The sequence below is a fragment of the Nicotiana tabacum genome, chromosome 11, assembly GCF_000715075.1.
Source record: "Nicotiana tabacum cultivar K326 chromosome 11, ASM71507v2, whole genome shotgun sequence".
NCBI lineage: Eukaryota > Viridiplantae > Streptophyta > Magnoliopsida > Solanales > Solanaceae > Nicotiana > Nicotiana tabacum.
The window spans coordinates 171,155,302-171,168,899 of NC_134090.1; the positions used below are offsets into that span (position 1 = coordinate 171,155,302).

General features: G+C 34.5%; 2 protein-coding genes and 1 non-coding gene across 3 annotated transcripts; 2 read left to right on the forward strand and 1 right to left on the reverse strand.

Moving 5' to 3' along the window:
• Nucleotides 1-1,154: 1,154 nt before the first annotated feature.
• Nucleotides 1,155-5,344, forward strand: LOC107775549 (sedoheptulose-1,7-bisphosphatase, chloroplastic). The gene is made up of 8 exons (XM_016595295.2): nt 1,155-1,603; nt 2,444-2,563; nt 2,654-2,839; nt 3,717-3,798; nt 3,894-4,115; nt 4,224-4,324; nt 4,644-4,715; nt 4,788-5,344. Exons 1-8 carry the CDS (start codon nt 1,487-1,489, stop codon nt 5,067-5,069), a joined length of 1,182 nt encoding a protein of 393 aa, XP_016450781.1. The 5' UTR covers nt 1,155-1,486; the 3' UTR covers nt 5,070-5,344.
• Nucleotides 5,345-6,142: 798 nt separating this feature from the next.
• On the reverse strand, nt 6,143-6,215 carry TRNAR-CCU (transfer RNA arginine (anticodon CCU)). Its single transcript has one exon. It is a non-coding gene; the product is annotated as a tRNA-Arg (tRNA).
• Nucleotides 6,216-8,225: 2,010 nt separating this feature from the next.
• On the forward strand, nt 8,226-10,942 carry LOC107775550 (transcription factor DIVARICATA-like). Its single transcript, XM_016595296.2, has 3 exons — nt 8,226-8,363; nt 9,068-9,521; nt 10,207-10,942. The coding sequence occupies exons 2-3, from the start codon at nt 9,139-9,141 to the stop codon at nt 10,565-10,567; spliced, it is 744 nt and encodes a 247-aa protein (XP_016450782.1). The 5' UTR covers nt 8,226-8,363; nt 9,068-9,138; the 3' UTR covers nt 10,568-10,942.
• The last annotated feature ends 2,656 nt before the right edge of the window (nt 10,943-13,598 follow it).

A 13,598-nucleotide genomic window follows, 5' to 3' on the forward strand; every position in this document is an offset into this window, starting at 1 on the left:
TATGCTGGACCAGTATATTATACTGGAACTCCAGTATATTAGACTAGAGTTCCAATATAATATACTGGAACTCCAATATATTATGCTATAGTATTTTTCCAGATTTTGAACAATGTTTTCGTTCAGATTTATCTTTACATGAAAAGTGGCTAAATTTCGATTACTTTTAAAACTGTGACGCTATTTTTGAATGACCACTTGTAAATCTGGTTATTTTTGAATTTCTCCCCAAGGTTGGGGCTATGCTGAATGATAAGAATAAGAGTGGGCTTATCCATCATTAGATTATGCTAGAGTAATAGTAGGACTAAATTATTATATTGTCATTATGTAGAGAGGGGTTGCTCTGATGGTAAGCAACCCCCACTTCCAACCGAGAGGTTGTGAGTTCGAGTCTCCCCAAGAGCAAGGTGGGAAGTTCTTGGAGGGAAGGATGTCGGGTTTCTATTTGGAAACAGTCTCTCTACCCTAGGGTAGGGGTAAGGTCTGCGTACATACTACCCTCCCCAGACACCACTAAGTGGGATTATACTGGGTTGTTGTTGTTGTTGTTGTGTCATTATGTAGAGAGAGAATAATTTATAAATTATCCATCATTATGTCGTCAAATCATTTAATTCTTTATTTTAAAAAAAATTGAATTGTCTCTAAATCAAGGTGTCGTACTTATAAATACATGCTGATGTTACACTAAATTGTGCAATCACTTTTAAGAAAAAACTTAGATTATTATTTATTAGAGAGATGAGCTTTTACATTAAATTTGCAAGAGGACTGGAGAAACATTGGACTAGAGAGATGAGCTTTTACATTTAAGATTACCAAGCCAAATTTTAAATAATCATAAAACATTCACTAGATTAAGATCATATTTACTGGATTAAGATCATAACCTCCAAAATCCTTTTTGGAAAGGTTTACGTAATCCATGAGGTACAAAGGTTTAGAGTTAACACCTTTGTGTAACCCGAATTCAGAATTTATAACAACAACTCGATATAATTTCATAAGTAAGGTTTAACGAGGGTAGGATGTACGTAACCTTACCCCTAACCTAAAAGGGCAAAAAGACTATTTCTGGTAGACCCTCGCTAAATGAAAGATGATTTTAGAAGATAGATTTAAATTGGCAATGTCAAGTTGCCAAATAGAACAAAATGAAGAAACTCATTACTCACTAGATAGTAGATACAATCTCTTTGATTAGTTTTACAGATATTTGAGTCACAAAAATATGAGTGATGGTCATAAATCTCACCCATACCCCTTAGATCAGCCTATCTATACAAATATCAGCCACGTGGCAATATCACATTAACTGCTTATCTGCAACCCCCCCCCCCCCCAACAACCCAAGGAAGTTAGAGGCTGAAACTAACTCAACTATAGCAAAGAACTTTGGGAAAAACAAGCTCTATATCTTCTTTATTTTTCTTCTTTGCATGATTTTTTTTTGCTCTCCATTAAAATTCTTAATTTAATAATAATGGAGACTAGTGTCACATGCTGTGCAAGAACAGCAGCTCTTCTCCCAAATGTTTCTTCTCAACATTCAACTTCACTTGCTGCTCCAAGGTCTATTTCTCCTTCATTCAGCTCCAGGGTATGTCTTGATTTTCATTTACTCCTCTATGTTAATTGTTACTATAGGAGTTAACAATATAAAAGAATTTTTATATAATTGGGTCACCTAAAAAATAACAAGTAAAAATTCATAGCGGAATTAGTGACCTGAAAAATAAGGCAAATTACATGCTACAACAGATTAAATACATTAATGGTGCAAAAATTCTTTATATTGTCATCATATATAAGGTAAATCCTTACCATAGAAACGACGTAACTAGGAAAAACACAACCTTGAATGTCATAACTAGTTCTATACAAAGTATATCACCTAAGTTTTGTTGAAGAAAATTTAAACATAAACTGATATGCTATAATTACAACAGCAACAACAACAACAACGACAACGACTCAGTGTTTTCCCACTAGTGAGGTTTGGGGAGGGTAGTGTGTACACAGATCTTACTCTACCCCGAGGGGTAGAGAGGCTGTTTCCGATAGACCTTCGGCTCAAGAAGGCAAAGAGTGACAATATATCAGTACCATCAATAAAATCATAAAAAGAAATAACAGCATCACAAGAGCACAGATGAAAAGCAAAACAATTAGCAGCAGATAAAGCCCGACACTAACAGGAACGAAAGAGTAATGTAAACTCAATATTAACCACTAGCAGTCTAAGACAAAATCCTAACAGATTAGCCTCACTCTGGTGCGTCGTAGAAATATGCACAACTGCCCCCTAACCTACAATCCTAATACTCGACCTCCACAACTTCCTGTCTAGGGCCATATCTTCGGTAATCTAAAGCCCTGCCATGTCCTGCCTGATCATTCAAACTGATATGCTATAACTATTGGCACAAAATTCTTGCAGAGTCTGAAATCAAGCTCATTATTTGGGGAATCACTGCGAGTCGCGCCAAAATCATCGATTAAGGTTTCTAGGACCAAAAATTCTTCCCTGGTGACTAAATGTGAGATTGGTGATAGTTTGGTAAGTTTGATCATGTTGTTGGTTATTCCATTTAAGTAATTGTTATGCATGAAATTGATGATAACAACTAATGAATTGGTCTATTTATAGGAAGAATTTCTTACAAAATCAACCTCAGATAAGGGGTTGATTAGGCTGATGATGTGCATGGGAGAAGCAATTAGAACAATTGCCTTTAAAGTCAGAACAGCTTCTTGTGGAGGAACTGCTTGTGTCAATTCTTTTGGAGATGAACAACTTGCAGTTGATATGCTTGCCGATAAGCTTCTCTTTGAGGTAGGACAACATTAAATAAAAGAACTATTCGACATATGTGGTATTGCAGACAGTAGCGGAGCCAAGAATTTTAACAAGAGAATTCAAAAAAAATGCAAGAACGCCATGTTTGAACATATGACCAACAACAATAACCTAGTATAATTCCACAAGTAGGGTCTGGGGAGGGTAGTATGTATACAGACCTAATGGCGAAGCCACATAGTCATAAGGGTAGTCAGTTGACCACCCTTCCTCGAAAAATTGCACTGTTTATATAAGTAAATATTATATTGTAGAGTTTTATAACACATATTGAATACCCTTTGTCGGGATTTTTTTTTCACTTCTTTCAAATTTGAATACCCTTGGAGAAATTGCTAGATTCGCCACTGTGTAGACCTTATTCCTACCTTGGTGGTAAAGAGGTTGTTTCCGATAGACTCTACCTATGATCAAAAACAATTTTTGAACTACCTGTGACTCTATATTTGAAGCTTTCCTCTTGTCAAAGGGATTCAACAATTTGCATATATATACAAAAGAATTTGTTTTTACTCTACTTACATGGTATAATTTTTGATAAAGGGGATTCAGTTGAACTCCTTCCGGTACATGTAGCTCCGCCCCTGAAGACAAAAGTACTTTATGCTGCTTGATAAGCAAATCCCCTGTTAATTTCCTGAAAAGCAACAACAACAACGACCCTGTGTATTCCCACAAGTGGGGTGTGGGGAGAGTGAGATGTACGCAACTTTACCCCTACCCTGGACGGAAATTTATCGAGAGGACTTTACCAAAAAAGAATTTGTTCTTTTTGATTGCAAACTGAGACTCTACAATGTTAATTATTATCTATGTTTGACAAAATTTTCTCCTTTTGATTGTTGATGTTTAGGCCTTGAGTTATTCACACTTTTGCAAATATGCTTGTTCTGAGGAAGTTCCTGAGCTCCAAGACATGGGTGGCCCTGTTGAAGGTTGGCAGATTATATAATTCGGAACTAGGAGTACTTGATTTTCCATATAGAAACATAAACACTGATGATTCTATTTGTGCCAAAAATTAAAACAGGAGGATTTAGCGTTGCATTTGATCCACTTGACGGATCCAGCATTGTGGACACAAACTTCACAGTCGGAACCATCTTTGGTGTTTGGCCCGGGGATAAGCTAACCGGGATCACAGGAAGAGATCAAGTAGCAGCAGCTATGGGGATATATGGACCGCGAACTACATATGTTCTTGCTCTTAAAGATGTTCCCGGAACCCATGAATTCCTCCTCCTTGACGAAGGTTTGAATATGAATAACAGTTTACTAAATGAGTTCTATATATCTGAACATTCAACCTGTAAGACCTTAAGGCAACGGGTGAAGTGACCGACGTATCTTTTGTTCGTAGGAAAATGGCAACATGTCAAGGATACAACAGAAATTGGAGAAGGAAAAATGTTTTCCCCTGGAAATTTGAGAGCCACATTTGACAATCCTGATTATGCCAAGGTTTGACAATCATTTTTCATTTTTTGTTTCCAATTGCTGATATCTGTGCTCAGATTCAATGTTTGTATAATCTGTCTTTCTTATACCTTTTCTTTTGTTGTTCCCTTTTTCAATTTCTTTTTTTTTTTGTTGGATAATTGTGTAACTGGTAAAGTTAACGGGTTCGAACTGTGGAAACAGCCTCTTGCAGAAATGCAGGGTAAGGCTGTGTACAATAGACCCTTGTGGTCTGGCACTTCCCCGTGCACCGAGCTGCCCTATCTGGATAATTGGCATTCTTAGTTGCTTTCGCGCTTTGACTCTTGATTCTTGATGACAGCTGATAGATTACTATGTCAAAGAGAAATACACCTTGAGATACACTGGAGGAATGGTTCCTGATGTAAACCAGGTATTTTACTTGCGTACCTATAGCCTAAAACGTCATTTTGAAGTTCGTAATTCATTCTTGAATTTTATGCAGATAATTGTCAAGGAGAAAGGTATCTTCACAAATGTGATATCTCCAACTACCAAGGCAAAACTGAGATTACTCTTTGAAGTAGCACCATTAGGATTCTTGATTGAGAAAGCTGGCGGTTACAGTAGCGATGGTAAACAGTCGGTTCTTGACAGGGTGGTCGTTAATCTTGATGATAGGACTCAAGTTGCTTATGGTTCCAAGAATGAAATTATCCGCTTTGAAGAAACACTCTACGGATCGTCTAGGCTTAAGTCTGCTGAAGCAGTTGGTGCTACTGCTTGAGGTTTGCGCGCAACACTGTCATAAAGTTGTTGGTGAGGATTTTATAATTCCATTAGGGTACAAATTAAAGGGAGATAGGTTAAGATCCACAAGGCCAAACCTGTGGCAGAAATGGGAATCAAACAGTTTCTTTTTTTCTGTATCTTTTACCTGGTAAGTCTTTGTTTCATTGGATCGTGTCTGAATCTCCTAAAATGCTGGGATTTCAACATAAAAGACGAAAACAACAAATGTATCGTATAATCTTTTTATTCATAACTTTATGCTGCAGAAAATGAGGCCGAGGACAGCAAAACATTTCTTGGAGTTAAGCTTTTAAACTTTTTCCTCATGAAAAATATAAACTTCTATTCAGTCAAGCAACATTAGCATTCTTAATGAGAAGCAAAGCCACTGAACTCACCTAAACTAAAAAGCAGACGAGGCAGAAGCACCAGATTAGACATATGGCTAAGAACCTTAATAAATTTCAAATTTAGTAAGTTAATGTTCCTGTTTGAACGTAGAAGCTCTACCTCTTTACAAGAACTACCCTTTGGCCTAACAACAAATGTGCGAACCTTGATATTTTTCGCTTTGGGCCAAGTTCGGAGAGTTTTCTCCAAAAGGTCTCACACCAATTAACCTAAATAGCAGCTCACTCAATTACTTAAACTAAAAATAGCCAGTAAATGTATAATATATGTATGATTAGTGTATAATATAGGTATACCTGCTAGAAAAAGTAAACAATGAAATTGAAAAGCTATGTGTAAGATCCCTGCACCTTATATGTAGGCTCCCTAGTCTTCCAATCTTTTCAGCTACCAATGTGGAACTTTGTTCGCACACCCAACACATATCTTGGCGGTCACAGTAATCTAAAAATATAGCTTTTCCTTGAATTAATAAAAGAACGAAAAAAAGGAGCATAATTTTTATTGTATATACAAAACACAATTTAGCAGCATTTTCCTGTAATAGCCATTTGTTAACTAAAAATGAACTGCATTACATGTTTCAATTTTTAGGTAATACTTATAAGATCCAGAAAGACATAATACAAGTTAAAAAGGATAAAAAAGTGAGAGTATCGCGCCAGGTAGGGGTCGAACCTACGACTTTCTGCTTAGGAAACATACGCTCTATCCACTGAGCTACAGGCGCTGGTGTTGTTATGCTCATTCCTTTAATTAATGCCATTTTATACGCGTCTTTCCACCAATTGATTTATACTTCTGTGTCTTTTTTCCGTCAAGTTAATTGGAGGAAAAAGACTTATGAAAATTGAATAAGAAATTTTCCTTTGTTGCAAATAACCCTTTTCGAAAGCATAATATGTAGCTACGGATCCAAAATTTAAAGTCTGTGGATTCTAACCTTTAATGTTTTAGCATTGAACTCATTATATTTTTCAAGTTATCGGTTCATAACTATTATTTATTGTTATTTTAAATTTTTTTACATATAAGTTTATACTACACGTCGAAAGTAGTAGGTTCAGATAAACCTTGTATCCGTAAGTTGTATCTGCCCATGCTTCTAATTAAGCCCGGGTGAATACTCGCAAGCGTGCCGATATTTTTTGAGAACTTCTAACTTGAGTATTATGAAACCCTACATTTCATATTGTAGTTGTATTATTTACATGTTACAATGTGGGTTATAATGTTTTCCTCTCCTTTATGAAAAGCTCTATATTATTCTTAAAATATAAAAACTTCTCAAAATTAATTCAGTGTTTTTTTTAAAAAAATATTACTGTTAACAATTAAATTATTATTATGAAAGTAATATAAGAGGATGCATCAAACGAGCTTTCCCCCTGAGATAGTTGCGTGATAAAGTTATACAACTATCAAGGAAATCCATAGAATGTAGAAGTATTTCAAGGAGGAAAACCCCCTTAATTTTATGTAGCAAAAGTAGTCTATTTCCTTTTCTATTCTTTTTATGTGGTTAACATTTTCGGTTTACATTAGAAGTCTTGTCTACATATATATGTGTCGTGCCTTGATATGGAATCTCGTACAAAATTGAATGTCTTTTTCAAGATTAAGACTTTGCCCTTAAATAACTATATACCGGCTTAATTTGTGCAAAGTAGTTTTATATTTATCTTTCTCGCTAATTTGAATTTGCCAAAATCCTGATTTCATATCAAATTTGCTATAAATGTTTGCTTTATAAATTCTTTTTAGTAAGTCAATATTATACACTATCCGTGCATAAAACTTCACTCAATAACTTTTAGTAAAAGATATTTTTGAAAACGGATCCTTCAATTCGTTCAAACTCCTCTAAGATTGGCCATACTGCGATAGCAGTGGAGATAAAACTTTTTCTACAAGCCGTAAAAGAAGTGCTGCCCCAGAAAGAAGAAACATAGGAAAAAAAAAATACAAACAACAATAACAAATTTAGTAATTTTTTTACAAGTGAAGTCTTGGAGGTTAATGTATACGTAGATCTTATCCATATCTTATGACAATAAATAGTAATAACGGGAATAAGAAATAGCTTGATTTATAATTATTAATTGAAAAATAGTCATAATTTCAAAAATAATCGAAATTTAATCACCCTTTCATGCAAAGATAAAATCTGAACAAAAACACCCTTAAAAATTCGGAAAAATTCCAGCATAATATGCTCGAGTTCGATTTTTTTGCATATGAGATTCCAGCAAAATGCATGTGCTGGAATTTCATAATGTGTTGGAGTTCCAATATAATATGTTGGAGTTCCAATATAATACGTTGGAGTTTATACACATGAGTTCCATAATCCGGCATATTATATTAGAACTTTCCGTGTTTCAGCTAGAATATTTTTGCCCAAATTTTATCTCCGCATAAAATAGTAATTATTTTTCAATGACTTTATAAATACTAACTATTTTTCGAGTATCAATCTGAAAGCTGGCTAGTTTATGTTATTTTTACGTAATAACGACTAGATATTAAGAAAATCAAAGCTAAAAATAGAAAAATAGGAAGAAAATGAGAGGTTTATTTCTGTAGTGCTTCTCACTGACATAAAAGTGATTTTGATTGGTAAACCACAACTTTAGTAGCAGTCACACTAAACCTTAAAACCAACAAACAGAATAATAGTTTAGAAACATGCAACATGTATTATAAAAATTGTTTATCCAATCAGTAATCGACAACACAGTATCCCTAATCGATGTATCCTTTTTATATAATCATATTTTTCTCCACTCTCCTCCTCTTCCTTAGACTATATACAACTAAAATACTTACAACCACAGACACAAAATTCAAGTATCATTTCCACTGCCAATTCTACTTGGTATTACTCATTTTCTTATTTTTCAAACTTATGTGTCAGTTATTTTCTATTTTTTCTTGCTTTTGTACTCAAAAAGATAGGAAATTAAAATTATAGAACTTTTTTTTCTTTGTTGTGGTGATTTTATGTTTGGTTTGTTAGGATCATACTGTTGTGTATATGGTCTTAATTCATTGCATTTTTTCCTTTTTTTGTGGTGATTCATTGCTTTTACTCTTCATTTCTTAAATATTTTCTTGCTAGTGCGGCCAATATTTGGGATCATTGTCTGATTTTTCCTAGTTGTGCTTAATTTGCATTTTTCTTGTTGCTTGTTATTGAAACTTGTGAGTGTGTAGGGGTTTATGTTTAAGTTATCTAATTGTATTATTCATTACTTAATATTATTAAATTGACTATGAATTTTTAATAGATTACCAATTTAGTATAATAATTATTCCCAAATTTGAATTGAAAGTTTTATTTTTATTTTTTTTATTTTAAAATAATTTTAAAACTCTATGGGTTCGAGCCGTAAAAATAGCCTCTTGCAGAAATACAGGGCAAGACTGCGTACGATAGACCTTTGTAGTCCAGCCCTTCCCCGGATCCCGCGCATAGCGAGAGCTTAGTCCACCGGACTACCTTTTTGTGTATCATAAAATTTTCATCTTTTACCAAAAACACTGACCATCAATAGCACTTACTATTTGGGAAATTGACAGGAAAATTATACTCTTTTAAGTCCAAGAAAATTGAGGATTCTTGCATTGGCTTGTGACTCTGAGTTGTGGAAATGGAAACTTTATTTCCTACTACTTTTATGCCAAATTCAAATTGGATGATGCAACAGAGCAAAAGCACAGAATGGACTAAAGAAGAGAACAAGAAATTCGAAAGTGCACTTGCAATATACGACGAAAAAACTCCGAATAGATGGTCAATGGTAGCAGCTATGATCCCTGGGAAATCAGCACTTGATGTGATGATGCAGTACAAAGAATTAGTTGCAGATGTTAGTGATATTGAAGCTGGATTGGTCCCAACTCCGAGGCATTTCGCTTCTTCTTTTACGTTAGAATTCGTCGATCATCGCGAGATTCATACGTTTAGAAAGAGAGGCAAGTCTTGTGATCAAGAAAGAAAGAAAGGTGTACCATGGACAGAGGAAGAGCACAGGTGCGCGCATTCCCTTTTCAATTTCTACCTTTTAGTGTGTTTGGAGTTATGATGCTCGGAACCTCCAAAAAAATGCTGCCGGGTATGCGTGTCAGATATCCTCTAAAAGTAATGATTTTAGAGGATCCGACATGAATATGCAAGCATTTTTGAAAAATTCGAGCAAAATAAATTTGGACCTTCTTTATGCACGTTTGACTTGATGCAATAAAATCTATCAAATAGAACACGTAATGTAAGTTTATATTTGTTCCATTAGTGGCGGAGCCAAGAATCTTAATAAAGGGTTTGAAAATATAAAGAAGTAATATATGAAGAAGTCAAGGAGATTTAACATCTATTATATGTGCATTAAAAATAATTTTGACCGAGCAGAACCAGACTCAATAAGGGGCGGGGGGAGGGTTGAAAATATAAAGAAGTATACGAAGAAGTCAAGGGAATTAGACATCTACTATATATACATAAAAAATAATTTTTGACCTAGTATATATAGTAACATAATTTTTGGGCGATTGGGGTTCAGATAAACCCCTTGCGCCCCTGGCTCCGCCCATGGTTCCAAGAACCTAATTAGGTAGTGATTAGCATGCTATATTTCAATTTCCCCTCTTGCTTGCTCTACATTTGTCATTTGATTGTTTTTTTTTTTTATGTTAATAGTAATGTTGTAATTGTATTATAGGCGATTTCTAATGGGGCTTGAGAAGTATGGTAAAGGAGACTGGAGAAACATATCAAGGAATTTTGTGATCTCTAAAACTCCAACACAAGTGGCTAGTCATGCTCAGAAATACTACCTAAGGCAACTTTCAGGAGGGAAAGACAAGAAGAGACCTAGCATCCACGATATCACCACCGTTCATCTCACAGTCGACGAGTTGCTCAACAACAACAACAACAACAAATCAATGTGTGACGACACATATAGTGTGTCCCCATTGCAGAAATCAACGAGCACAGGAGATGTACTAATCGGTTTCTGGAACGATTCAAATGATGAAGCCCTCATGACTTATGGTTCGATGTATGACAGCTTGGTATGATACGACTTGAGCTTAAAGAAAGAAGTGAGGATTCATATAGCCGATCTCAACTTGTTTGAGACTGAAGCATAGTAGTTATTGTGGTTTGATCAGAACCCTCGATCGATTGTCTATTGGAGGATGTTGAACTAACAGTGCTAGTTGTATTTTGCAGCTCCATTGTTGATCAAGTGAGGTTGAAAAGAAAATGTCAATATTGGATTTTGTTTGGAATCTTGAAGTAATGTAAAATGTAAATCAAGTTTTAGTGTGGTATATGCCTAGTTTCTTTGTTGTGATTTCAGACTATTACACATGTAAATATTCAATCATTTCTCCTGAATGTATCTCTTCTTTGATGTGATCACAAACATTATTATCTTTTTATTTTCAGAAGTTACTGCATACATCAGTGGAAGCAGGATTTTCATTAAAGGGATTTAAATTTTTTTCTGATAAAGTAAACATGCGAAAAAGCTAAACGAATTTAACATCTAATATATGTATATGAATTTTTTTTACCTTATATATACAATGTAATTTTCGAACGAAGGAGACTTGACTGAATCCCTTCCGCCGACCAAAGTAAATAGTAGTTCCACTTTTACTTGGTGCAAGGGTTTTTCTTTTAATAAAGGGAGAAAAAAAGGGGAACCCCTTGCCTTGTATGTAGGTGCATGTATGCATTATGCATTTTTTTTCTATTTTTAAAAGAATTTAATTTCTATACACTAAATTTATATAGTATTTATACTACCAAGTTAAGATGATCTACAATATAGTAGTTGTTCATAATAATCCTAATTTGGTACCCTAAAATCACGTTATTATAGCAGGGGCGAAGCTATATTCTCATAAGGGGTGTCGAAAAATTACACTATATATATAAAATATTAGGTTTTAGAGTTATATACTAACATATATTGAGCACTGTTTGTCTAAGAATTTTTTTCACTTCTTTTAAGTTTAAATATTCTTAAAGAAATTTCTGGCTTCGTCATTTTATTTTAGTGTTAGCATACTGTATACTGTGTAAGTGTATATAAGTTATACACTTTTCAAAATAAGTAGAGCACTACGTACAAGATATTAGACAAGAGCCATGTCTCTAGAACCTGTGGCAGAAGTTAGCCAATTCAGGCTGTGTCACTTTAGCACTATTTGAACATCTTATTGGGAGGTTGTTAGTACTTTTCTTGTTCTTCTCTTCTTTTTCATTCTTGTTGGACAAAAAAATATCTGCAATTTGGCCAAGTTGACTGATTTCATATCTTCCTGATTGCCTTTTTCAGGATGCTGCTACTCCTGCTGAGTCTGCATTCCACTTATTTCAGAAACTCGCATAAAAGTATATCCAACGTGAGATTAATTTTGTTAATATTTTCAATTTCGTCCTCTTTTTTCATATTGTTGCATTATAAAGTTGCTCCCCGTTCCACTTTGTTCATTCAGCACGAAATTTCAGAAAGAAACGAATATCTTTAAAGGTTGTGGCCTCAGTTATGCCGAAATATTGTGTGATTATAAGACTTTAAAACTTATAATTTTATATATATTTTAATATTTGTGTGACTATAAAACCTTCTCATTAAAGAAATGTAAGTTATATTATTATTTTCGAAATGAGCTAATAAGGAAATAGCCTGAATAAAGTTAGTTTTTTTCTATTCCTTCCCATAACTTTTTCATTTTTATATATTGCATTTCATTACGGTTGATTACTTTGCGCCGAGAGTCTTTCATTCAGAAATAATTATTCTACCTGCACATTATCTTCCTCGTGTGAGATTATATCAGTATGATGATTGTTGTTGTTTGTTGTTGCTAGCTATATCATTATAGGGAACTTTTGGTGCTGTGTGTACATGTGGGTGGAACCCTTAAGTCAAGATCCGTTTGGATCTCTAAATCTTGACTAGTCCCACACAATCTCTAACTTTCTTGACCCTTACTCTCTCTATACACTACTAATGTAGTAATTATTAAAGGCCTTTTCAATTCCTTTTATCCTATTTGTATTACGATTGAAGATCTCACTCTCACAGTTTATACTGCAACGGGAGGTTATTGTTGAAATTAATATGTATAGTATGGAGTTGTACATAAGCAATGATGTTTGTACATAGTTGATTAGAGTTGGTTTAGCATTAATAGTTAATTATATATTCCTTCCGTTCCAGTTTATGTGAACCTATTTTCTTTTTGGTCCGTTCCAAAAAGAATGAACCCTTTCTAAATTTGGAAACAATTTAGCTTAAACTTACAATTCTATCCTTAATGAGAAGCTTTTATAACCACACAAATTCTCTGGGTCCCTTTTTAACTTGTTTAGGACCACAAATTTCAAAAGTTTTCATTTTTTCTTAAACTCCGTGCCCAGTCAAACAGGTTCACATAAATTGGAACGGAGGGAGTATATGTTAGAGGAAGTTAGAATAGAGAATATATAAATGTAAAAATTACACACGTGTATGGTATGGTGTAATAATAGAAAAATTCTCCAGAACTTTCCACTCTCTCTCTCTCTGCTCTTAGCTCAAGGATCAGATCTCCTCCTCCTTTCAATATGGTATCAGAGCCATAGATATATGGTGTTTTACGAGCTGATCCCTTGAAGAATCTAAGATTAGCATAGATAAATTCACTCAATCTTGTCAGAGAAGTGAGAGATTAAGAGTATTCATCAGAAATTTGGGGAATTCACCTAGGGTTTGCGATTGATTTCAGAACTCGTAAATTCCGGGAAAGAGAAAGGTTTTCCTTGAAGATTGATGCCGATTCAAACTTAGAATCACTGATTTCAAGCCTCGACGATGACGAACACAACTCTTGAGACCAGGAAGGACGATGGAGAAAAATTTACGGACACTCATCCCAGGCATCCTCTATACTTACACCCCTCAGACAGTCTAGGTAGCGTGCTAATTCCTCAATAACTAACAGGAATAGAAAAATTATACAACTTGGAGCAATTCTATGCGAGTAGCTTTATTAGCCAAAAATAAACTAGCGTTTATAGATGAAAAATATCGGAAAGAACAGTATAGTGGTG

What these genes read in the sequence shown, in the direction of transcription:
- LOC107775549 (XM_016595295.2), top strand. Translation starts at nt 1,487, where the DNA reads ATGGAGACTAGTGTCACATGCTGTGCAAGAACAGCAGCTCTTCTCCCA. An exon ending in CATGGGTGGCCCTGTTGAAG is followed by an intron (nt 3,799 to 3,893) that starts GTTGGCAGATTA and finishes AAATTAAAACAG; the next exon opens with GAGGATTTAGCGTTGCATTT. An exon ending in TGGTTCCTGATGTAAACCAG is followed by an intron (nt 4,716 to 4,787) that starts GTATTTTACTTG and finishes AATTTTATGCAG; the next exon opens with ATAATTGTCAAGGAGAAAGG.
- LOC107775550 (XM_016595296.2), top strand. Translation starts at nt 9,139, where the DNA reads ATGGAAACTTTATTTCCTACTACTTTTATGCCAAATTCAAATTGGATG. An exon ending in TGGACAGAGGAAGAGCACAG is followed by an intron (nt 9,522 to 10,206) that starts GTGCGCGCATTC and finishes ATTGTATTATAG; the next exon opens with GCGATTTCTAATGGGGCTTG.